Here is a 22,905-nt window from a genome sequence, read left to right as displayed (position 1 = left end):
ATATATGTAATATTAAAATGATAATTTTTTATTTTTATATAATAAAAAATTTAATTTAATTTATTTTATTTGCATAAATTTTTATTGAGATTCTTATTTTATATTAAAAATATGCCTTCATTTCTTAATTTATTATTTCTATAAATTTTAAAACTTATAAGTTATAATTGATATTATTTATTTACTACCATCAAATAAAATTGAAAATTTAATTTTATTAATAATATTTAAAAATAATATATAATTTATATTTGTAAAAAAATACATTTATAAAACATATCTTTATAAATATATTATACAAGTCCTTAAATTTAATATAAAAAAAATTCTCATTTCAATTATTCTTTCCAATCGAATGCTTTTGCTTATGGGAATTGATTAAATCTTTAGAAATATGATTCAACAAATAAATCATATGCTTCAAAATAGTCGTCAAGACATTATTCGAACTTTTAATTATCTTATTCGTTATGTGAAGTAACTTTTTTTCCATAAATTTATTTAAAGCATTTTCTATATACTTTAGTAGCAAATAAATCTGCGTTTACAATATCCATTTTGTTAAATATATTTATTTTTAATTATAAATATTTTTTTCCTTTATTTATTTTATATAAATATTATTTTATTTTTGTTTTAAATAATGAATTTTTGAAAAAGATTTGATTTTCTTTTTTATATTATTAATTTTTATAAAAATAATTTAGTATATTATTTGATTTATAATAATAAAATTTAAATAATTTAAATCAATCTAATTTTTTATATTTCATTTATATTTATCTTCAATTAACTAATCTAAATTATCATAAGTGTTAAATTCTAAAAGCAAATCTTATAAAATTTCTTTATTAAGAAATTTTTTGTGTTTTTTCTAGTTTATTTGATTAATAAAATAGAATAAATATAATTTCTTCTCCATATAATAAATCTTTTAACAAAGAATTCAATAATTCGTTTTTATTTATCGGTTTTTTTAAATTTTACATCTGATATTTCTTCATATATAAGCAGAGAAGGTAGATTTTTAAATATTTTAATACTTCTATCATAAAGAAAATCAATTTATTAATTAAGATTAATAAAGACGTTTAAAAGAGAGGATTTTTTGCAAATAAAATTTCTCAGCATATTATATTAATCTTAAGCTAAATAGTTAACACATTAGAATTTTATTTTTATAAGATTTTTAATATTGAATAAAGCAACTAAAATGTCTTCAATAGAATTTTAATTATTAACAACTAATGAAACATATTTTAAAGTGTCCTAGTTTATATTTAAAATATTACAAATGAAAGTATTATCGAATTATGATGAATTAGAAAAATCTAATTTTATTTCTTGTAAATAATTAGAAAATTAAGATACATCAAAAACTTCTGAATCTCTCTAAAATCTAACATTACTTATTTATATACTTAAGCTTTTAAGAAAAGGTACTGTTTTAAATATTTAAGAAAATAAATAAAGCATTTACATTTGAACTTAGTAACTTGAATTTAATTTGAAATCGATTTATTATAGTAAAGGAGCATTTTTTATTAATAAAAAAAGATTTATAAATGTTTCCTCATTTAAAAATATATCATTAAATTCTATACTTAATTTCTTTAGTATTTATTTAAAATTTTTTAATGATTTTAATATTTTAGATAAAATGTTTTTACATTTATTTAAGCCTTCTATTTTTAAAGAAATTTCTTCTATTTATCTGCATTCTAATGAATAAAATATAAGGTCACAAAAATCCATAAATTATTATTAATAAGATACTGAAAATTAAAATTTCTTCAAATTAATGCATTTATTAATAAATGATGTATATTTAGAAATTTCCATTAAACATCTTTCAATATCTAATTATTATTCAAATTAATTTTATCGATCTATTTATATAACTAATTTATCAATATCTTCTGGAAAAGTAATTAAACCAATTTTATCGATAAAATAGGTTTTATCTTGTCTAGGTAATTTAATAATAAAAATAAGATCTTCTTCAGAATAAAGATTTTATAATTATTTTAAATAAGAATGATCTAATTAATTGTAATAATTTATTAAAGATTATTAAATTTAAAACATATTTGAATAATATAAAATTTTTATCTTTTTTAATAAAATAAAAATATGCATACATAAATAAATAAATAAATAAATAAATAAATAAATAAATAAATAAATATAAGAATTTAGATTATTTTAAAAATATATGTTAATTTAAATTTTATTATTTTTGAATTTCTAATTATAAAATAATATTTATTTGACAAATAAATAAATACTATTTTCAATCAATAATTCAATTAATGTTTTTATAAAATCATTTTTATATATTTATTTTAACCTATATACATAATTTTTTATATTTAACATTTAATTTTAAATAATTTTTATTAACATTATATTTTTATATCTATAACTAGTTAAAAATATTTATGTCTTTTTTAACTTTACTTTGCTAGTATTAAAAAAATTAATATGATTTTTTTTTCATATATATATAATTTTTTAGTTTATTTAATTATTTTTATAATTAAAATTTATTTATATTATAAATGAGATATTACATAATATATTTATACTATTAAAAAATAATGAAATATAGTATTATATGTATATTATGCAAATTTATTTAATGTTTACTATATACTGAACATTTTTTAATCCTTATTTTTAATAATAGTTGCAATATAAAGAAAATAAAAATTAAAACATATTATTTATATTTTTTATATTATTTGATGAATATATAATATAATTAATTCATAAATTTACTTAATAATTTAATTTATATCAAAATATATATATTTATGTTATATTATTTTTAATTTTTAGAAAATTAAAAATTATGAAATATTTATACATTTATGCATTTGAATATATATAAAGATATATAATATATTAAATTTTATATAAATAATAATTTTTTTTTTTATATTTTTTATTTAAATTATATTATTTATATTAATTTAAATTTTTAATTTAAGTTTAGATTTAAAAAAATTCCTAAAAAGTTTAACAAAATTAAAATCTTAAATCTATCAAAATTCATTACACTGAGATAACTATTTTGGGTTATTAATAGATTAATTAAAAAAGTTATAATAAAAAATTATTAAATAAATTATTTTAATACTTATTATTATTTTATTTAATAATTATTGATTCAAAGAATTATTGGCATATAATAGAATGTGTAAATTTTTTTTTTAATTTTTTATACATCTTTTCTAATCTCAATTAAAAAAAAAAAATATATATATTCAAAATTTAAATTACTTAAAATAAATAGTGTATATTTTATTTAAATAAATAATAAAATAAATAATTATAATAAAAATAAATAAATAATAAAGTAAAAAAAAATATATAGATATAAAAAAAATAAAGATAATACATAATTACCTTAAAAAATAAACATAAATTGAATATATTTTGTAAAAAATATAAATAATTTTAAAAAATAATTAAGATTATAAATAAATTATTATACACTTTATATTTTAATAATACAAAAAATTAATATTTTTTTAATATTATTATAAGAAAAGATTTATTAATAATAAATTATTATTTTAGAAATAATTAAACTAAAACTAATTAAATATAAATTAAAAAAAAGTTAATTTAATTTAATTTAATTTAATTTAATTTAATTTAATTTAATTTAATTTAATTTAATTTACTTTCACTACTAATATTTTTAATTTTTAAAATTTACAAATTTTTGTTAACAATTAATTATGTTTTTATTATATAACTATATATATTATGTATTGTTTAAACAATTAAATTATTAAATTTTTTAAATAGTATACATTAATATTATTAAATCAATCTTATTTTTTTTATTTAAATATATTACCATTTTTAAAATACATCATTTTTATTTTATAATATAATATATAAATATTTGAATAATAATTATTATAAATTTAAAAATTAAATTATAAAATTTATATTTAATGATTTAAACTTTTCTATTTTAAATATTTAAGTATTAATACATTAATTAATTTTATTAATATAAATTATATTTTTATATGTTAACATTATATTATATATAATTTTTAAATTTTTTTTTTTTTTCAATAAATATTATAAATTAATAAATATTTAATATAATAGATATTTATATAATTCATTTTATAATATATTTATATATAAATAAATATTATTTATATTCTATTATTTTTTATCTCTATGTTTTAATTATGTCTATTATTACTTAAAATATATTTAAAATAGCTTTGAAGCAGAAAGGTATATATATAGAGTACATTTGATATTTAAATATATAATTGTAATTTTTTTAAATTTTAAGTTTAGATGCCTATCTTATCTATGATTATTAATTAGCGTTGTTTATATTTATATATAAAATAGAATCATTTTAATTTATTATTAATTTCATCTCTATTTATTATTGAAATATTTATATTATATCTTATTTTTTAGATATTTTTTTGTAATATATATTTACATTTTAAATTTATTTAAAAAATAAAATAAAAATTAATCATAAAAATATATCCTGCCCTAATTTCATATTAAAATTGCCACACTTCGTATAATAACTTTTATTATAACTTTTAATTGATTTGTTTCGTATATTTAATATAATGAAAAAATATTTTAATAAGTATTTATATTTATTTTTTTATTTTTTTATTTATATATTTAAATTATTTTTTATCTATATTAATTAGACTACTTACTTTACATATATTAAATTATTTATTATAATTTATTTTTATATTTAAATTAAAATTTAAACTTTTATTTTTATATTAAGATTTATTAATAACTATTTTTTCATATTTTTTTAAAATTATGAAATTTTCGGTGTATAAAATTGAAATATTAAAAGTAGAAATTTAAATTTTTAAATATGAAAACAAAAAATTAATAGTTTGAAAAAATATTGAGTTTCGATTTGGTTGTCTAAATTTGAAAACTTTTTTTTTAATAGAAAAGCGATTAAATAAATTTTTCATACTTTTTTGTTACATGCTATATTGCAAAATGCATTTTATAAAAAAAAAAAAGTATATTCCAGATTTTAGAATTCTTATATTTAGAATTTTGGCCCTTTTTTTTAGAAGTTTCGTTATTCCTTTTGTGTTTTTTGAATTTTTTAAATTCTTTCTATCTATAATTTAAAATTATTTAAAAATTAATAAAATATTGATTATAATAGTAAATACAAATAAAATATCTTATCCATAAATATATACTTTTTAAATTCTAAATATGTGACTTAGGTCAAAATATGTCTAATATAGGATGTCTGAACTTTATTTTTTTTATTATTATTAAAATTGGTAAGAAAATTTAAATATAAAAATTTATTTAATTTAATAATATATTTCTTTGCATATAATTTTTCTCTTCTATATATTTTTTTTCCTGTATATAAATTACTGTATACAAGTACTGTATTTAAATTTATCTTTAATAAAAATAAATATATTTTTAAATAAAATATGTATTAAAAATATCAGTAAATAAATTGGAGATTTATAGATAATTTAGATGTATAATTAATGTAAAATTCTAATCAAATTGATTCTATTGAAAGCCAATTACCAAATCTTTTAAATTCGCATATAACAGAGGAAGAATATATAAAATTAAAACCTGAAATTCTTTTAAAATTAATGCAAACATGTTAAATGAGTTTATAATATTTTGATTATACATAAGATTATTTATGCAATTTAACAAAGGAAACAGAAGGAGAAATAGATTAAATATATAAAAAAGCTGAAAATGATAAATTATTATTGAAAAAAAGTAAAAAATAAATTGAGCATTTAAAACAAGAAATCAATTTGAAAAAAGAAGCTCTTTAAAAATACAAAGCATTTTTAAAATCAAAGCCAAACTACAAATGCCATATATGTACAGATAAAGTAAATATAAATATTTAATTAAAAAAAATAGAATAAATAATTTTTTAAAATATAGTATTTTTAAAATGAAGATTATTTAGATGCACATATGAAAAGAAGACATGTAAATATGTTGCCCATTAATATAAACCACCCTGATTATGCTATTATGTAAAATATGGTTTTTGCTTAATAATTATAATAAGAAAGAGACTTTTTTATGTAGAAATAAATGGCTGAAAAATAAAATGAAAATATAGTTGAAAAATTATAGATTTTATTAGAAAAAAATAAAGATGAATAAATGTAAGTTTAGGCCAATATTTAATAAAAATTAAAGGAATTTGAAAATATTTAAATTGAAAAAGAAAAAAAGATAATTATGTGTAATTTTATGAAGAAAGAATTTTAAATTTAATGTAAGCTATGAATGAATTACATGACGTAAATAATCTTATGATTTTTTAATTTTTTTTTTTTTATATTAAAAGAAAATTGAAGTTATAAAAGATCGACCCGTGATTGTTTAACAGGTTTAAGTAAAAGAAATATAAGAAGAATAAAAAGAATAAAATTAATTATATATTTAATAATTTGAAAATGAAATGTAAATATAGAAAGATTAAAATACACAAGAAAATATATAAAAAATGGAAAAAAGTTAATAACAGCAACAATCCTTATTACTTAAATTAGTATATAAAATAATAATAATTAAAATTTTAAATTTTTTTAAAAAAAAGAATAACCCTGCTGCAATCGAAGTATTGTAAAAAAGATATGAAATATAAGAAAATTTAAGTAAAGATGAAGAAAATTAAGATAATTCATTTTAAACAGCATAAGATGGCGAAAATAAATGGAATAATTATTATGAAGAAGAAAAATAAATACTTTAAATTGTTGAAAGTAAAGGAAAAGGAAATTTTGATAAGGCTGAAAAAAACAGAATTTTGAATAATCTAGAAAGTTAATTGAATTTATAAATGAAAAAAATTGGAATTAATTATACTATTTAAGCACTCGAAAGTATGCCTGAAGTACATTTATTTTTATATTTTTTACTTAGCTAATAAAAAAAAGATGGAAGTAGAAGAAATTCTACATGATATTAGAAGTAATATTGAAAGCTCTAAATAAAACTCTCATCAAAAAATGTATGGTGAAAGCGGATTCATTATTGATTCTCAATAGCAAAAATAAAAACTTACTACTCTTACATAGTAATCCAATGCAAATCAAAAAACTATATAATTTGATTAAAGCTCAGAATTTGATTAATCTTATAAATAATTAAATGAACTAGGAATTAAAAAAGAATAGAAAAAGAACAAAAAGTTTAAATTTGAAGAAGATTCGATGGGTTTTTCAACTTATATTTATTATTACTTTTTAAATTTTTTTAATCAAAAGATTTTGAATTTTAAGAAAGTTTAAAAGCTGCTTAAGGAAAAGAGTATTAAAAAGCAAGTAATATTTATTTTGATTCACATGAATTTTGAAATAAAAATAATTTAAATTTATATATATATATATATTATTGTATTACTTATAATTTAGTCTTTTTTCTACTATTTATGTTAATTTTATATTATTTATTTAAAAAACTTCAAATAAAATTATTATTTATTCAAGATAAAATATTTTTTTTATATGGCTAATTGTATATTTCTTGATTTTATATTATTAATTTTTTATATATATAAATTTATAAATAATTACTTTTTAAAAAATAAATAATAATAATAATAATAATTAACCTTTAAATATATATATTTATATAATATAATAAATAAAGTAAAAGAATAATAATATATATATATATATATTATTTTTTTTAAAAAAAAATACTATTAATCTTTATGTTATATATAAAATAAATATTTAATTATAAATTTAAAAAATAAAAAATATAAAAATGGCTGATATTGATTACGATCAATTTAAATAAAATGCTTGTTCTAGAAATATTCTTCATTTCGGCTGTAGTATATATTTATGTTTTGAAAACGAGCAAAACGAAGAATTTTATGCCACAGCAGAAGGATTTACGAAATATAAAATAAGATTAAAATAAGTATAATAAATGAAAAAGGATGGTAATTTTACAAGCGGTTTATTTAAAATATATCCTCCATTCCAGAATAAAGAATATATAAAAACTAAATAATAATACGTTTAAAAAATATAGGAAAAACAAAAAGATGAATTTAAGCAAAATCAATTACAATAAAGCAAGAGAGGTAATAAAATAAAAATAATAAGAAAAATAGAAAAATATAAATAGAGGCTAGATAATTAATTCCAAAACAAATAAAATTAATGGAAGAAGAAGTATCTTCTAATTATGATTAATATGAAAAACTTAAAGGAACTCCAGTTTTATATGGATAAACTATATAATTTTTGCATGTAAATTCAAATAAATACTTATATTATGATTAAACAAATTTATCTGAAATCGAAAGCGACTTTCAGTAAAAATAAAATAAAAATAAAAAAATAAAAAATAAAAAAAAGAGTTTCGCTTTCAGAAGAATATTCTGATGAAACTTCTTTTAGAATATAGCCTTGTTTTAGTTATTAATAAGAAAGTTAAGGGTAAATTTATGATTCAGATACTGTCTATATTATAAGCACAAAAGATTAGAGGAATAATATGGGAGATCCTTATTTACATGCTTCTAAAGATATTGGAGAACCCCAAAATTAAAATGGTTTTAAAAAAAAGGAAGTTAATATATCAACTGATAAAAAATCTTAATGGAAATTAAAAATTTTTAGTGAATATAATGATGAAAAATCTGGATTATTAAGTGTTTGTGATATAATATGGATTAATTATTCAGAAGAAGATGTAAAATAAAAAATAATATTTTTTTTGTTAAAATTAAAATAAGTTGAATTTAATTGCTTAAAAAATGTTTGAATTGGATATAAATAATGGAAAAAAAAAAAATAATACATAAGGCTTATCTTAGTCAATTATCTATAATTAAGAATTAGATGAAGAACATTATTATTTGAAATTTGAAGGATGCGAATAAACAGAAAAATACAAGAAATTTATAGGAAATTCAAATGGTATGTTTGTTGTTGAATCCGAAAATATGCAATATGGAGGAATAGTGAAGTGGGAAAATATGTATAAATTACGACATTTAACCACAAATATGTATTTGAGTTTAGGAAGCGTAATGAAAGGTACAAATGAAGTCGAAACTGACGAAAAAAGCAGATGTTTGGTTTTGTAAAAGGATATCGAAAAAGCTTCTTTGTTTAAATTTGAATTAATATATTCAACTTTAAGTTCTAGAAATTCTAAAAATACTACTAAGTATTTGCAAAAAGATTCCTTCTTTAGAATGTCTACTTCAGATAAAGATATTTAATAAGGTTATTTTTTATTTATTTTAGTTTTTTAATATTTTTTTTAGATAATCTTGAATATTGGCTTAAAACTGCTGATTTCAATGAACTTGGAGATGTTTTTATGAGTTATGCTTAGGATTTTTTAGATGATAATAATTAAGATTTGACTTAAAAGTAGATTTATCCTGCTTTTTCAACTACAAAAAAAGAAGAAAATGTTTTTAAATTAGCAAAGGCAAATTCTAATGAAGTTAGAATGACTCAATTTTTATTATAATGTAGAAAAACAATTAAAAAAACATTTAAATTTTTAAATCCTAAAGTATTCTTTTTTTTTTTTTATTATTAAATTTAAAATTAAAATTATTTGTAAGTTTATAGAAAATATAAAAAGTAAGAAAAATTAATATTAATAAGAATAAAAAAGATTCGAACTCAAAATTACCAGATTAGATAAATGTTTAGATGATTTAAATTTATTCTGTCACAATAAATTACTTTCATATTTATATGTAGATTAGGAATATGGTGCAATTAATACTTTCATTTAAAATGTACTCCGTGAGTAGTTCTTTATTGAACTTTTAGTCTATTTATTAGCAATTTCTTTTCCTAAAATAGAAGACTTAATTTCAATTAAAAATATAGATAAAGGAAACGATTATAAAAATAATAATCTTATTTCAACAAGTATTAACGATTCAGCTTTAAAAAAAAGTTACTATTTATTAATTAATAAATATATAATGTATTTTTTTTTTTTTTTGTATTATATTTTTTAAGATATTGGTATTGATTTATAAGAATAACCAATAAGTAGAAAATAAAAAACATGTGCTTTAATATATAAGCTTTTATCAAGTATATGTTTAGATAATCAAAAAAATCAAGAAAAAACTAAAAATTACTTACCTTTATTTGCTATGTAGTCTAAATATATTTACGGAGCTATGGATTGCATTTTATCAATTATTAAAAATTACGAAGGACTATTATATACTTTAAATAAAGTAAGTACTTAATAAAATGATGTTTAAACAAATATAAAAGATAATAGTAATTTTAGTAATATTGAAATTAATTATATATATATATATATATATATATATATATATATATATATAAATATTTATATATATATCTATATTTATATTTTTCTAAAAAATAGATAATGCATTTATTGTTGATAGTTTATACTCAAAAAAATAAAATTAAAACTATCATAGAAATGCAGTTATATCAAAAAACTAATTGATAATAATAGTTGTGATGATGATCCTTAAGCTGCTTAAATTTATTAAAAAAATTATAATTATAAATTTTATATAATCAAAAATATGAGAAATTCTCTGAATAAATTTGCTTGTATTAAAATTGCAATATCAAATTTGAATGGGATATGATCACTTTTTTCTGTTTGTTACTTATAGATACTTAAGAATTCAATAAAAAAAGAGAATTGTTAAACTTCTTGTCGTTTAGTTCCACTTTGTATGAATAGGGTGTTAATATTAATCAAGAAAATATCTATAAAAATCTCATTTGGGAAAATTAGGAAGCTTTGTATGATAATAATTGTCTTCTTAAAATTACGAGTGTATAAAAAAATCTTATTATTAATGTAAATAAGAACGAAATTAGAAAACTTACTGAAATAGGATAAAAAAATAATTCTTATAAAGTTGTAAATGAAAATGTTATTAATAAAAAAGAAATTTCTTAAGATGAATAAAATTATGGATTATTAGCATTTGGGTTAGTTTTTTTTTTTAAAAAAAATAATTTGTGTATATTTTTTTAAATTATAAAAAAAATAATTAATAGTAATTAAAAAAAAAATGACATTGAGTTATTAAATATTATTAGTGATTAAATAAAATTTTATGCAAGTATGTGTAATTCAAGAAACAATACATGGAAAAAATTTGTACAAAATAATTTTTCATTTTAAAGTTTAATTGAAATTATTACTGATAGTAGTTTTAAAAATATAGACACAAAAGCTATTATATGTTAATTAATAAAAAAGGTGAAAAAAATAAAATATATATATTTATTTTTTATGTAATATGTAGGTTTATGTCGATTAAGAACCGAAAAGAATTTAATAATTTCCATAAATTTGTCGTGAATTTAAATCAGAATTTAAAGGAAAATAAGGAAACGATGAATAAAATAATGAGCAAGAGTAGGATATTGATTAAATAAAACAAAAACTTCTATAATATATTGAATAAAAATCATTAATAATATCATAAATATACTCAGGAAATGAAAAATAGCCAATTTAAATTTAAACGAAATAATATACTGATATATATAATAATTTAACGTTAGAAATTATAAAAATGATCCGTTTATTAATAGATTTTGGGAAATATGATATTCATAACGAAATGATGAAATTAAAGGAAAACCAAAAAGCATAATTTTTTACAATTTTATGCAATATAATGCCTATATTGGAATTCGATAAGACTTTTCCAGAAGCTAGAAGAGTCCTAATTTAGAAAAGAAATGACAATAAAAATAACTAAAATAAAATATAAGAATAAGGAAAGAAATTCTTCAATTGTTTTAAAGGATTGATAGGGAAAGGATTAGAAATGATAAATGTGTTTAATGCGTTAAAATAGTAGGAAAAACAGAATAAGAAAAAGAAAAAAAAGCCTCAAAATTAGACATAATTTCTGATGATATTTCTTTATCGGATAACTTTTTGAAATAGACAGATGTATTGAAAAAAATACTATAGAAATATTTAAGTGATAATGTCGATGATATAGAATTTAAAATAAAAACCGAAATCTGTGAAATAATTAAATAATATATTAATTATAAACAAGATTTTATGATAAATCGTTTGCAGTATTTATTCTATAACTTTGTTACTGAAAAATGCTCTAATCTTCATTAAAAGCTTAGTAATAAAAATTAGCAACTTAGTACATAAAATAAAATGGAAATTCTTTATGAATTCAAAAGAAAAATAGAAGATAATGTCGAATTATTTTTACCTAATGTACTATAAACAGGAACTGCAGTGGATGAATATCCAGCTTATGAAAAACACTTTAATAGTTAGAAAATTTAGGGCGGTTTTTTTGAAATTGTGAGTATTAATAATGCATTAGAGTATTAGATTTTCCCACTTTTGGTTGTGTTGTTTTCGTTTACTTAAAATTATTAAATGGAGAAGTAGATTTTGTATGTACTTTCTAGATTTTATAACTAGAGGTAAGAATTCGCTTAGTTGGCATCTAATTTATTGATTTTATTTGATCATGAAAATTAGCGGATTTTAGAGTGCTCGAAAAAACATATAAAAGCTTTATCGAAAAATGTCGATGAGAGTGAAATTTGGATGCAGAATTTGAAAATTAATAACAATATGGAATAATTATAATAAACATGTTAAGATTTGACATTTTTTAGAGATATTTTGCTAAAAAAGAATAGTTTAAATGAACAAGGGGAAATTACTTATGGAAAAAACGAAGAATTTACAGGCGATGAAATTGATAATATTAGATAGCAAATTTTATAGCATAATGGGGCGTATAAATAAGCTATTAATTTGGTGAAAGATAGTGTTTATTTTTTAATAGAGTAGGAAAATTTGAGAAGTCAATAAGGCTCAGAAGTACTTCATTGTGATAAACTAAGGGTTCTTTTTGAAACTTGTTTTGGATTTTTGAAGAATTTTGTTAAAAATAATACTACTAATTAGATGCTTTTGAGTGAATATTTAGTGGCGATTTCTTAAGCTTTGCCTTTGGATTTGGGTGTGGAAGGACTTTTTTGTGAGATTTTTAGGGATAATAAAAAAATTTAGCTTAGAAAAGTAACATATTGCTATGGATGAATTTATTAATCTGATTATAAATAATGGAAGATAGGCTAAATTTTTAGATTTCTTTATTTTAATTTAGAAAGTTAAAGACGAGCATTTGATTTAAAATCAAAAAATTATTTTGAATCTTTTTTTAGACGCAAAATATAAATAACATCTCCTTTATTTAAAAAACCCTAAAGATGGCAACAATAATGAATAAGTTTTTTGCTTCCAACCAGAATACCATAAAGCTAAAAATTAACACTATAAAGACGAACCATACCTTTATCATTCTTAATTGATTAAAATGTTAGCTTTTACGACTATTGGAAAAGAAGGAATGTATATGAGTGAGTAAAAATTAAGGTCTCATTTAAGCTTGAAATACATATTTTAACTTCTGAGCAGTGAAGATGGATTTTCTATAAAAAGTAACGAATAATTTAATTTAAACTAGAATAATTCTTTTGTTAGTAGCTCGTAATAAAGTAGCAGCTTTTAATAATTATTAAATGAGAATAATTTAAATAAATAATCATTTAATATAAATCCTAAGGAAATAACTTATATAAAAATGCCTTTACTTCTGTTTATATATTATACTTTTTTAGAAAGTGAGAAAATATCGGACGAATTTAATCGTCATATTAAATTTTTTGTTTCTTATATTAGATTCGAAATTATTCGAATTTAAAATTCGTTTTTTTTTTGCCGGAATTTTATGAATATTTTAATTAGTTTATTTTTGTACTATGTTCGTATAAAATCGCCTTTATTAATTAAAAAAGTTCCAGCTTTTAAGGAAATTCAAATAAAAATGAAAATAAAGAAAACAAAGAAAATTCGGAAGATTTTGACATTAATTATGAAATTCATAAATTAATCGAAGTTGTTAATTAGAAAAATATTTTCGGGCTTCCTTAAGAAGACACAAAAGCTTAAATTTTCGTTGAAAAATGCTAATAAAGATGGTAAGTATTTATTTCTTTGATTGACGGTAATAAAATAAAACTCGAAGAGGAGAATGAACATAAGAATTTAACCGAAAAATAAAAGGTTTAGTCAATAGATATAAGAAAAAATACCAAATCAATAAAAGAAAAAGACAATTTACTAAATCATTTTAATAAAATTGGAAATGTATTAAATTTGATGAGAAAATAATCGTTTACAGATGATGATCAAGAAGAAATAAAAGTAATAAAAATAAAAATTAAATAAATAAACAATATAAACAATAGTAATTCAATAATTTATAATCCGAAGATTAAATATGGCAAAAATTATGGGACATATTTTTAGACAGATTTTTAAACTCAAAAAATCTCCAAGAATTCATCACTATAGAGCACAAAATATTTGCTTAAGCACTAGAAAATGTCGAAAAGTTATTCAAAAAAACTCCCATAGTGAATGAAATTGTTAGCAAAACTGAAATATTTAAAAAAATAATTTAGTATTTGCGCAAATCATATACTGAAAATGAGTCTATGGACACTTTTAAGCTAATAATTGAAATTTTGGGTGATTTTATTGATATAAGGACTGAAGATGTGGAAAAAGAAGATGACGAATAGAAAAAAGACGAGATGATAAAAGAAGAAATGGAAAATAATTAAAATTTTTTGAGTTAAAATGGTGCTACTTATATGGTTTTGAGTCTCCTTTCAGACTATACTAATGTTAAAATGAGCAATTATCTATTTAACCACTTGATTAAATTTGGTATTAGGTTGTTAGAGGATGGAAATAAGGAAGTTTAGAAGTCTATTTATTAATATTTTATGAATTTTACGTCTTCAGAAGTATTTTTTAGAAGACTTCATTAATAACTGTCGGAAGAAAGTGCGAGGCTAAAAAGAGATGCTTAAAATTCATAAAATGATGACTTATAAGGAAAGGTTTACATGTTTTAAGAATAGGACGATATTATTTTTAATGTTTTGAGGTTTTTATAATTATGTGCGGAAGGTCACTATTTAGATTTGTAAAAGTATATGAGATTATAGACTTAAAATTATCACAATTATGACCTTATTGAGGCTATTATTGAGCTTTTGAATAATTATTTTATTAGAAAAAGAGTTAATTATATTAAAAATATGACTTAGTGTTTTGATACATTGACTGAATATATTCAAGGGCCTTGTAAGGAAAATTAATATGCACTTATATAGGATAATTTCTTGGATTTAGCTTCTTCTTTATTGGGTATTGATGAAATAATCGATGATATTAATATATAGATTTTAAAAAAAAGAAATAATAAGTATTAATATCAATGACTATGTTAGATGAATAACTGTAAAATTATTCTGATAAAAATGAAATAGAAGATTTACCTAAATGGGAAATAGCGAAGCTTAAATACAAATGCTCAATTACTTTAATTTCTTTATTAGAAGCTAGATAAAAAGATGATGATATTGCAGCTAAAATGATGAAAACATTAAATATCGATGTTATTAAAAGGAATATTACAGATATTTATAATTAATATATAATAATTGGTAAAGGAAATTATAATAAAGATCTATTTAATCATTTTGTATTTAGTATATATATATATATATATAATAATATATATTATCAAAATTTAATAAATAATATATTTATTATGATTATTATTATTATAATTAATTTTATTATTATTATTATTATTATTATTATTATTATTAATATTATTTATATTATTAATATTATTAATATTATTAATATTTTTTCTTATTAAATAGGAACCAATTATCGGAAATGAAGAACATAATAATAAATGTAGTTTTATAATAGAAACTGGATTTAATTTGTTTATTTTATTAAGTACTTTTAAAGAAATCAATGAAGATGATTAGGAAAATTAGAATTTAAAAAAAAGAAAAAAAAGAGCCTTTATAAAAGAATTTACTTAAACATAATATAGTTTCAGACTTAGTTAAACTATGTTATAGTATTTTTATTGGAATTAAAGAAGTTGCTGAAGAGAATATTAAAAAAGGAATTGACTTCGTTCAAAATAAATAATAAGATGATTTCGAATTATTAAAAGAAAAATAAAAAAAGTTAGAGATGAATTAATTGATTAAGCTTTAAGTTTTTTTAATAAAATCTTCTTCATATTGAAGTTCTTAGAGAATCTGATAGTTGTTTTTTTTTTTATTATTATTTATTTCTTTTTATAATAATATAGATGGATAAACAGAAAACTAATTAGAAAAAACTTACTTTTATTAACCTTATTTTTGTAAAGATTTAGATAAATAATCAAAAATAAAGTTTAATAATAATGCTAATAGAATATCTGTAAAAGGAAAAGTGACATCTTTAATGTAATAGTCAGAACATTTAATAAAAGTGATGAAACACAATTATTATTTAAATTCTTAATTACAAAAGATTAAGCCAATATATATTATTTCTAAAAATATTGGACTTTTGAAAGATATTGCTTTTTTAATGTCGATTTCTATAAATATTCTTATTTTAATATATTATGATAGATAACAATAAGGAAACGATAGTGTTATTCATATATAAGATAGTATATATTTTTATAAAATACATATTATTTATTTATTTCATATATTTTTTAGATGTTTTCAAAAACATTAGAATTATGGGTACGGTAATTATTGTTTTAAGTAATATTATTGTTGCCTATTTTCTTTTATTAACTGCTCCATTATTAATTATGAAGGCTTGGGAAGGAATAGTAAAAAATTATTATTATATATATATATATATATATATATATATATATATATATATATATATATATACTTATTTTAAATTTATAAAAAGAATAAAGACTAAATAAATTTAGTTATTTATATTTTAAGATTATTAAAGACTATTTATTATTTATTTTCTGATTTTTATGTGTTATATTATATTTTTTATGGACTTACAGCTATTGTTGGAACTGTTTATAATCCATTTTTCTTTTGTTTCCATTTATTTGATATTATTGTAAGATATCCTGATTTATTAAATGTGGTAAAGTCTGTATGGATACCAAAAAAAGCTATTATGTATACTTATTTCCTTTTTATTGTACTAATGTATATTTTCACACTTTTCGGTTATTATTGGTTGAGAGAATCATATCCTGAGGAATATTGTGCAAGTACTTTTAAATGCTTATTAACGGCTATTGATAGATCTTTTAAATATGATGGTGGTATTGGAGGGTTTTTTTAAAGTTTTAGAAAAGATGATGGAAATAGAGAAGATAGTGACATTGCATATTTTTTTACTAGGTTATTTATAAATATAAATATATATATATATGTGTATATATATATATATATATATATATATATATATATATATATATATATATATATATATATTAAATAATTATTTTTTTTATTTAAAAGATTTTTCTTCGATAATATTTATTATATTTTACTCATGATTGTTATGATTAATATTGTTTCTGGTATTATTATTGATTAGTTTGGAGAATTAAGAGAAAAATCTAAAAATTATGACTCTGATCTCAAAAATAAATGTTTTATTTGTGGATTTTCTAATGAAGAAATTGAAAAAGATTCAGATAAAAATTAAGACTTTAAATTTCATACAAAGGTATTTTTTAATATTATTGTATTTATCTTTTTTTATAGGAAGATCATTATATGTGGAATTATTTATATTATATTGCTTATTTGTAAGATAAAAAATAAACTGAATATACTGGTATTGAAAGTTACGTAGCAGAAAAAATAGAATAAAAAGAAATTAGTTGGTTTCCTATAAATAGAGCTATATGTATGAATAAAAGTGTTCTAGTCAAAGAAAACTAATAAGTAGTTAATTCATTAAAGGAAATTATGAAATCAGTAATATTTTATTTTATATATATTTTAGCTTATTATTTTTAAGCATGAATAAATTAAAATGACTCTGGATTTGGCTAATTAAGCTTTAGATAAACTTTAAGACGAATATTAGGATTCTTTGAAGAATATTAATAATTTTGATGATGAAGAAAGTGATTAATAATCATAAAAATGAAATATACAAAAATAAAATATTTTTATATTTTTTAATTCTTTATTTTATATGATTTAAAACAATATAAGAAATTTGTAAATAAAAATATATCACTTTACAATAATTATTATTTTTTTATTTATTATAAAGATAGTAATTATATATAATGAATAAAAATAGAGTATAAATATAAAAATAAAACAAAAATAATAATAAAAAATTAAAAATAAAATAAGTTAGCCTTTAGATATAGGAGTATTAATATATTGATAATAAAAGATGTCTATTTAATATAAAAATAAATATTTTAGAAACATATGCGTATTTACAAAATTAATTTTAAAACTTTTCTTTCATAATTTATATATTATTATTTATAAAAATATACTTCCCGGAAAAATGATATATAGTTTGTATTAAAGAAGCAGCACAAAAAAAAAAAAAAAATCATTTATAATGTAATATAAGGAAAGTACTTTTATATCATAATTTTTCTATATAATATATTTTATAATTTTTTATTATGAAATTTTTATAATAATTATTATGATATCTTAAATAATGTTGTAGAAAAATATATATTAAATAAAGTCATAATTATAATAAAAGATCAAAAGATATAATTAAAAAAATATTAAAAAAAACTTAGAAATTAACTAAATTATAAATAAGAATATGAAATTTAAATGATTTATTTTGATACAAAATTAAATTTTTAAAAATAAAACATATAATTAAATATAAAAAGTATATATATATTTATATAAATATATATATATATTTATTTTTAATTTTTTTTTTATTTTATATTTAAATATTTATGTTTAAATATAATTCTTTTTTTTTTCTTTTATATATTATTATTATAATAATATAAATATATATATATTTTTTTACACATCTCTATTAAATATTAAATATATATATTATAACTAATTATTTTATGAATAATATAATAATAAATATTTTTTATTTTATAATAAATATATTAATTTTTTATTTAAATATTTAATAAATAAAATAAATTTTATATTAAAAATATTTAAATATATTAATTTATTATTATATCATTTAAAAAAAATTTAAAAAAATTCAAAAAAAAAATCAATAATTAAAAAAAACAACTAAAAATAAATTTAAACATTATAATAGTAAATATTTAAAACAAAAAAAAAATGTCTGCGAATTTAAATTTTAAAGAAAAAAAATCTAAAAATTTAGGAAATTATACATTAGGTATTTATATTTTAGATTATTTATCTGTAAAATTAAATTTAAAAGTTAGGAAAAACAATGGGTATAGGAGCATTTGGAAAAGTAAAATAAGCAACACATATACTTACAGGAGAATTAGTAGCAATAAAAATATTAGAAAAAGTAAAATTATTGATGTTACAGACGTTGAACGTGTTTAAAGAGAGATTTTTATATTAAATTAAATAAGGCATCCAGCTATAATATAATTATATGAAGTTAAATTAATTTTAAATTATTTATAATATTAATAAATGAATATATTTATTAATAAATTTATATTCATATATATTTAAAATATATATATATATATATATATATATATATATTTCTAGATTATCGAAACACCTACTCATATTTTTTTAGCAATGGAATATTGTAGTCAAGGAGAAGTTTTTGACTATATTGTTAAATGTTAAAGGTAACATATTATTTATATTATAATAAATTATTTTTTTTTTATTAGATTAAAAGAAATTTAAGCAGCTAAATTTTTTTAAGAAATAATATATGGAATTGAATATTTACATAAAATATAAGTTGTTCATAGAGATCTGAAGCCTGAAAATTTACTTTTAGATGAAAATACAAATATAAAAATAGTAGATTTTGGTTTATCTAATACTTACAAAAAAATGAACTATTAAAAACAGCATGCGGTTCTCCTTGTTATGCTGCGCCTGAAGTAAAAAATATAAAATAATTAATAAATAATAAAAATTAAAAAGATGATTGCTGGTAAAAGATACGAAAGTCCTTAGGTTGATATATGGAGTTCAGGTGTCATTTTATTTGCTTTATTATGTGGTTATTTACCTTTTGAAGATGAAAATACATCTTCTTTATATAAAAAAATATTAAGTGGTGATTATTAGATACCAAATTTTGTATCTTATGATGCAAAGGATTTACTTTAGAAAGTTTTAAATGTAGATCCTTAAAAAAGATATAAATTCGAAGAAATAAAAAATCATAAATGGTTTAATTTACATAAAAGAGAATATAAAATGTCCCCAGGAATTATTATTGGATATAATTAAATTCCTATAGATTATGATATTGTAGAAGAGTTAGTTTAATATTAAATAGATAAAGAACATTTAATAAATTCTTTGGAAGCAAATAAGCATAATCATATAACTACTTCTTATTATTTACTTTTAAAAAAACATTTCTATAGTGGAACTCATTCTAAAGCTGATATTAATTCCTCAAAATTCGATAATTCTATAATTGAACCTAAAAAAAATCCTAATAATGGTAAAATTTTTATTATTATTATTATTATTTTAATAATAATAAGATTAAAAATATTCAAATAATTATCTAAATAGATTAATTAATGATGCTAAAATAATAAGTGATAAGAAAAATTTAAATATAATTTAAAGTAATGAAAGTAATAAAATATAAAATTAGTTAAGTCTTAAACTTTAATTTAATAATAATAATAATAATAATAAAGACTAGTTAAATTAATCTTTAAATAATACTAATTATATTTAATCGTCTTAAAATTTATATAATATTAACATATCGCCTTTAAAATGTATTTAAAATTAACAAAAACATCATCAAAAAGCAAAATCTTATTCATTTCATAGTAATGAGAATTAAAATTATAAAAATTATTGCACACAATAATAAAATAAAAAATTAGTAATACAGTAATATAAATAATAATAAAATAAATAATGTTAATTATAAGTGTATTAATAATAATTATAAGACTATAATCCTTAATAATATTAAGACAAATCCTATTAGAGAATATAAAATTAAAATTATAATGATTAAAAATAATAAATGATATTTTCAAATTAAGATATTTAAAGAAAAAGTAAATATTTTTAATAATAATATATAATAAACTTATTTTTACAAAAAAAAAGTAAGAGCTATTAGTGGCTATGATTAAAGTTAAATTAAATTAAATAATAGTTACTTATAGAATAATATTAAAAAAAAGTAAAAATTTTTAAAATGATAAAAAATAATATATTATTTTTAAATAATTATATTTAATTTATTATATATATTATATTAGAGAATCATCAGAAGAAAATTAAAATATTAAAAGCATATAATAAATAAACGTAAAAAAAAAGAAGAATTAGGACTAATAAAATTATAATAATCTAAAAACAAAAATAGGGATAACTACAAACAATTATAAAAAAAAAAATTAAATATAAATTTAAAATATAAATGCTTATAATTAAAATGTTATAAAATAATAAAATGAAATTAAATAGACTACACAAAGGATTTAAAAAAAATAATATAACTAAAACAATAGTATAAATTATTAAAAAATTATAAATAAAGATAAAAACTAGAAAAACTCCCTTTATGTAAATAATTCAATAAATGAGGAAAATAAAAATAAATAAAAAATTAAGAATGAAATTATGAATATGAGCTTTGATATCGGATAAAATATGAATTAAATAAAAAAATAATATTAAAAATGATTAAAATTGATAAAAATAATAAATAATAAAAAAATAATACAAAAAAATAAAACATAAAAAAATATTATAATTACATGTATAAATAAAGATCGAAATAATTATTTTTATATATATATATTTAGATAAATATAATAAATAGAATGATATATATAAATATATATATATATATATATATATATATATGAATATATATATTGTATAAGAAATTTAAAATTAGTAATTAAAATTAAATTTATTAAATAAAATATTTAATTTATATTAGAAATAATATTAAATTGAAAAATATAGAAAATATAATAAATATAATTATAATAATAATAATAATAATAATAATAATAATAATATAATAATATATTTTTAATAATAATTTCAATTTAAAAATTATATAAAAATCATATAATTAAAGTAATAATAATAATTTTTTTTTTTTAATTTTATTTTTCATTTTTACAATAGTTTTCTAATATTTTAATAAAATAATTTTTTTTTAATATAAATATAAATTTTTTATTTATTCTCAAAAAATTATTATATTTAAATAATTTAAATTTTATTTATAATAATAAAAAAAAATATTAATAATCACCAATATATTAATAATAAAAATTTTAATAAATAAAAAATATGGGATATAAACTTTTAAATATATATTCATAAAATAATACTTCTTAATAAAAATTTATAGAATAAAAGATTTAATGTCAAAATTCTTCAAATTTTTAAGAATCGAAATTATAATTAATTGATGAATTTTAAAAATTAATTAATAACCTTAGTATTTAATCAAATTTAAAGCTTTATTTGCATCGAACTTTAAATACAATTATAATATAAAATGACAATAACAAAATATATTTATTAGAAATTCGAAAACAATTATTTAATTAATAATTGATTTAATAAAGACCATAAATTAATCAATTTTTAATTGTTTTAAATAAACTTTATTTAATTGCTATTGATAAATAAATATTTATATAACCTTAAAATTATAGTCCTTAAAATATTGTTTTAAATGGATAAAGCAACAGCTAACTTATGAGCATAGTTTAAAGAAATAACATGTTACAAAGACTAT

At 16.6% G+C, this 22,905-nt stretch overlaps 5 protein-coding genes across 5 annotated transcripts, besides 27 other annotated features; all 5 read left to right on the top strand. All coding sequences in view use genetic code 6, as the record gives it.

The window, feature by feature from the left end:
* Positions 1 to 2,141: 2,141 nt before the first annotated feature.
* Positions 2,142 to 2,188: a microsatellite.
* Positions 2,189 to 2,937: 749 nt separating this feature from the next.
* Positions 2,938 to 3,002: a microsatellite.
* A 309-nt stretch (positions 3,003 to 3,311) lies between these two features.
* Positions 3,312 to 3,360: a microsatellite.
* A 268-nt stretch (positions 3,361 to 3,628) lies between these two features.
* Positions 3,629 to 3,691: a microsatellite.
* A 421-nt stretch (positions 3,692 to 4,112) lies between these two features.
* Positions 4,113 to 4,147: a microsatellite.
* Positions 4,115 to 4,170: a microsatellite.
* A 1,279-nt stretch (positions 4,171 to 5,449) lies between these two features.
* Positions 5,450 to 5,491: a microsatellite.
* Positions 5,492 to 7,464: 1,973 nt separating this feature from the next.
* Positions 7,465 to 7,503: a microsatellite.
* A 73-nt stretch (positions 7,504 to 7,576) lies between these two features.
* Positions 7,577 to 7,610: a microsatellite.
* Positions 7,611 to 7,818: 208 nt separating this feature from the next.
* On the top strand, positions 7,819 to 10,459 carry IMG5_004000 (MIR domain protein; the record flags this gene model as incomplete). The annotated part of the gene is made up of 7 exons (XM_004039940.1): positions 7,819 to 8,143; positions 8,188 to 8,377; positions 8,421 to 8,757; positions 8,882 to 9,296; positions 9,419 to 9,665; positions 9,700 to 10,020; positions 10,093 to 10,459. 7 exons carry the CDS (start codon positions 7,819 to 7,821, stop codon positions 10,457 to 10,459), a joined length of 2,202 nt encoding a protein of 733 aa, XP_004039988.1.
* Positions 8,386 to 8,418: a microsatellite.
* Positions 10,355 to 10,425: a microsatellite.
* Positions 10,460 to 15,388: 4,929 nt separating the features above from the next.
* On the top strand, positions 15,389 to 16,082 carry IMG5_003990 (MIR domain protein; the record flags this gene model as incomplete). Its single annotated transcript, XM_004039939.1, has 2 exons — positions 15,389 to 15,655; positions 15,843 to 16,082. The coding sequence occupies 2 exons, from the start codon at positions 15,389 to 15,391 to the stop codon at positions 16,080 to 16,082; spliced, it is 507 nt and encodes a 168-aa protein (XP_004039987.1).
* Positions 15,720 to 15,826: a microsatellite.
* Positions 15,720 to 15,838: a microsatellite.
* Positions 16,083 to 16,594: 512 nt separating the features above from the next.
* On the top strand, positions 16,595 to 17,993 carry IMG5_003980 (MIR domain protein; the record flags this gene model as incomplete). The annotated part of the gene is made up of 4 exons (XM_004039938.1): positions 16,595 to 16,813; positions 16,903 to 17,360; positions 17,481 to 17,691; positions 17,730 to 17,993. The coding sequence occupies 4 exons, from the start codon at positions 16,595 to 16,597 to the stop codon at positions 17,991 to 17,993; spliced, it is 1,152 nt and encodes a 383-aa protein (XP_004039986.1).
* Positions 16,829 to 16,880: a microsatellite.
* Positions 17,367 to 17,453: a microsatellite.
* Positions 17,994 to 18,285: 292 nt separating the features above from the next.
* Positions 18,286 to 18,334: a microsatellite.
* A 250-nt stretch (positions 18,335 to 18,584) lies between these two features.
* Positions 18,585 to 18,638: a microsatellite.
* A 438-nt stretch (positions 18,639 to 19,076) lies between these two features.
* Positions 19,077 to 19,163: a microsatellite.
* A 5-nt stretch (positions 19,164 to 19,168) lies between these two features.
* Positions 19,169 to 19,201: a microsatellite.
* A 73-nt stretch (positions 19,202 to 19,274) lies between these two features.
* Positions 19,275 to 19,911, top strand: IMG5_003970 (protein kinase domain protein; the record flags this gene model as incomplete). Its single annotated transcript, XM_004039937.1, has 4 exons — positions 19,275 to 19,335; positions 19,385 to 19,571; positions 19,689 to 19,774; positions 19,820 to 19,911. The coding sequence occupies 4 exons, from the start codon at positions 19,275 to 19,277 to the stop codon at positions 19,909 to 19,911; spliced, it is 426 nt and encodes a 141-aa protein (XP_004039985.1).
* Positions 19,638 to 19,682: a microsatellite.
* A 170-nt stretch (positions 19,912 to 20,081) lies between the features above and the next one.
* On the top strand, positions 20,082 to 20,699 carry IMG5_003960 (protein kinase domain protein; the record flags this gene model as incomplete). Its single annotated transcript, XM_004039936.1, has 1 exon — positions 20,082 to 20,699. One exon carries the CDS (start codon positions 20,082 to 20,084, stop codon positions 20,697 to 20,699), a length of 618 nt encoding a protein of 205 aa, XP_004039984.1.
* Positions 20,700 to 21,344: 645 nt separating this feature from the next.
* Positions 21,345 to 21,398: a microsatellite.
* A 431-nt stretch (positions 21,399 to 21,829) lies between these two features.
* Positions 21,830 to 21,890: a microsatellite.
* Positions 21,837 to 21,891: a microsatellite.
* Positions 21,855 to 21,888: a microsatellite.
* A 41-nt stretch (positions 21,892 to 21,932) lies between the features above and the next one.
* Positions 21,933 to 22,022: a microsatellite.
* Positions 22,023 to 22,034: 12 nt separating this feature from the next.
* Positions 22,035 to 22,073: a microsatellite.
* Positions 22,074 to 22,120: 47 nt separating this feature from the next.
* Positions 22,121 to 22,179: a microsatellite.
* Positions 22,180 to 22,905: the final 726 nt, after the last annotated feature.

The sequence above is a fragment of the Ichthyophthirius multifiliis genome (genome assembly GCF_000220395.1).
Source record: "Ichthyophthirius multifiliis unplaced genomic scaffold scaff_1120509249434, whole genome shotgun sequence".
NCBI classification, from domain to species: domain Eukaryota; phylum Ciliophora; class Oligohymenophorea; order Hymenostomatida; genus Ichthyophthirius; species Ichthyophthirius multifiliis.
The sequence above is the reverse complement of the archived record's forward strand: the minus strand, read 5'-3'. Positions and strand labels throughout refer to the sequence as shown.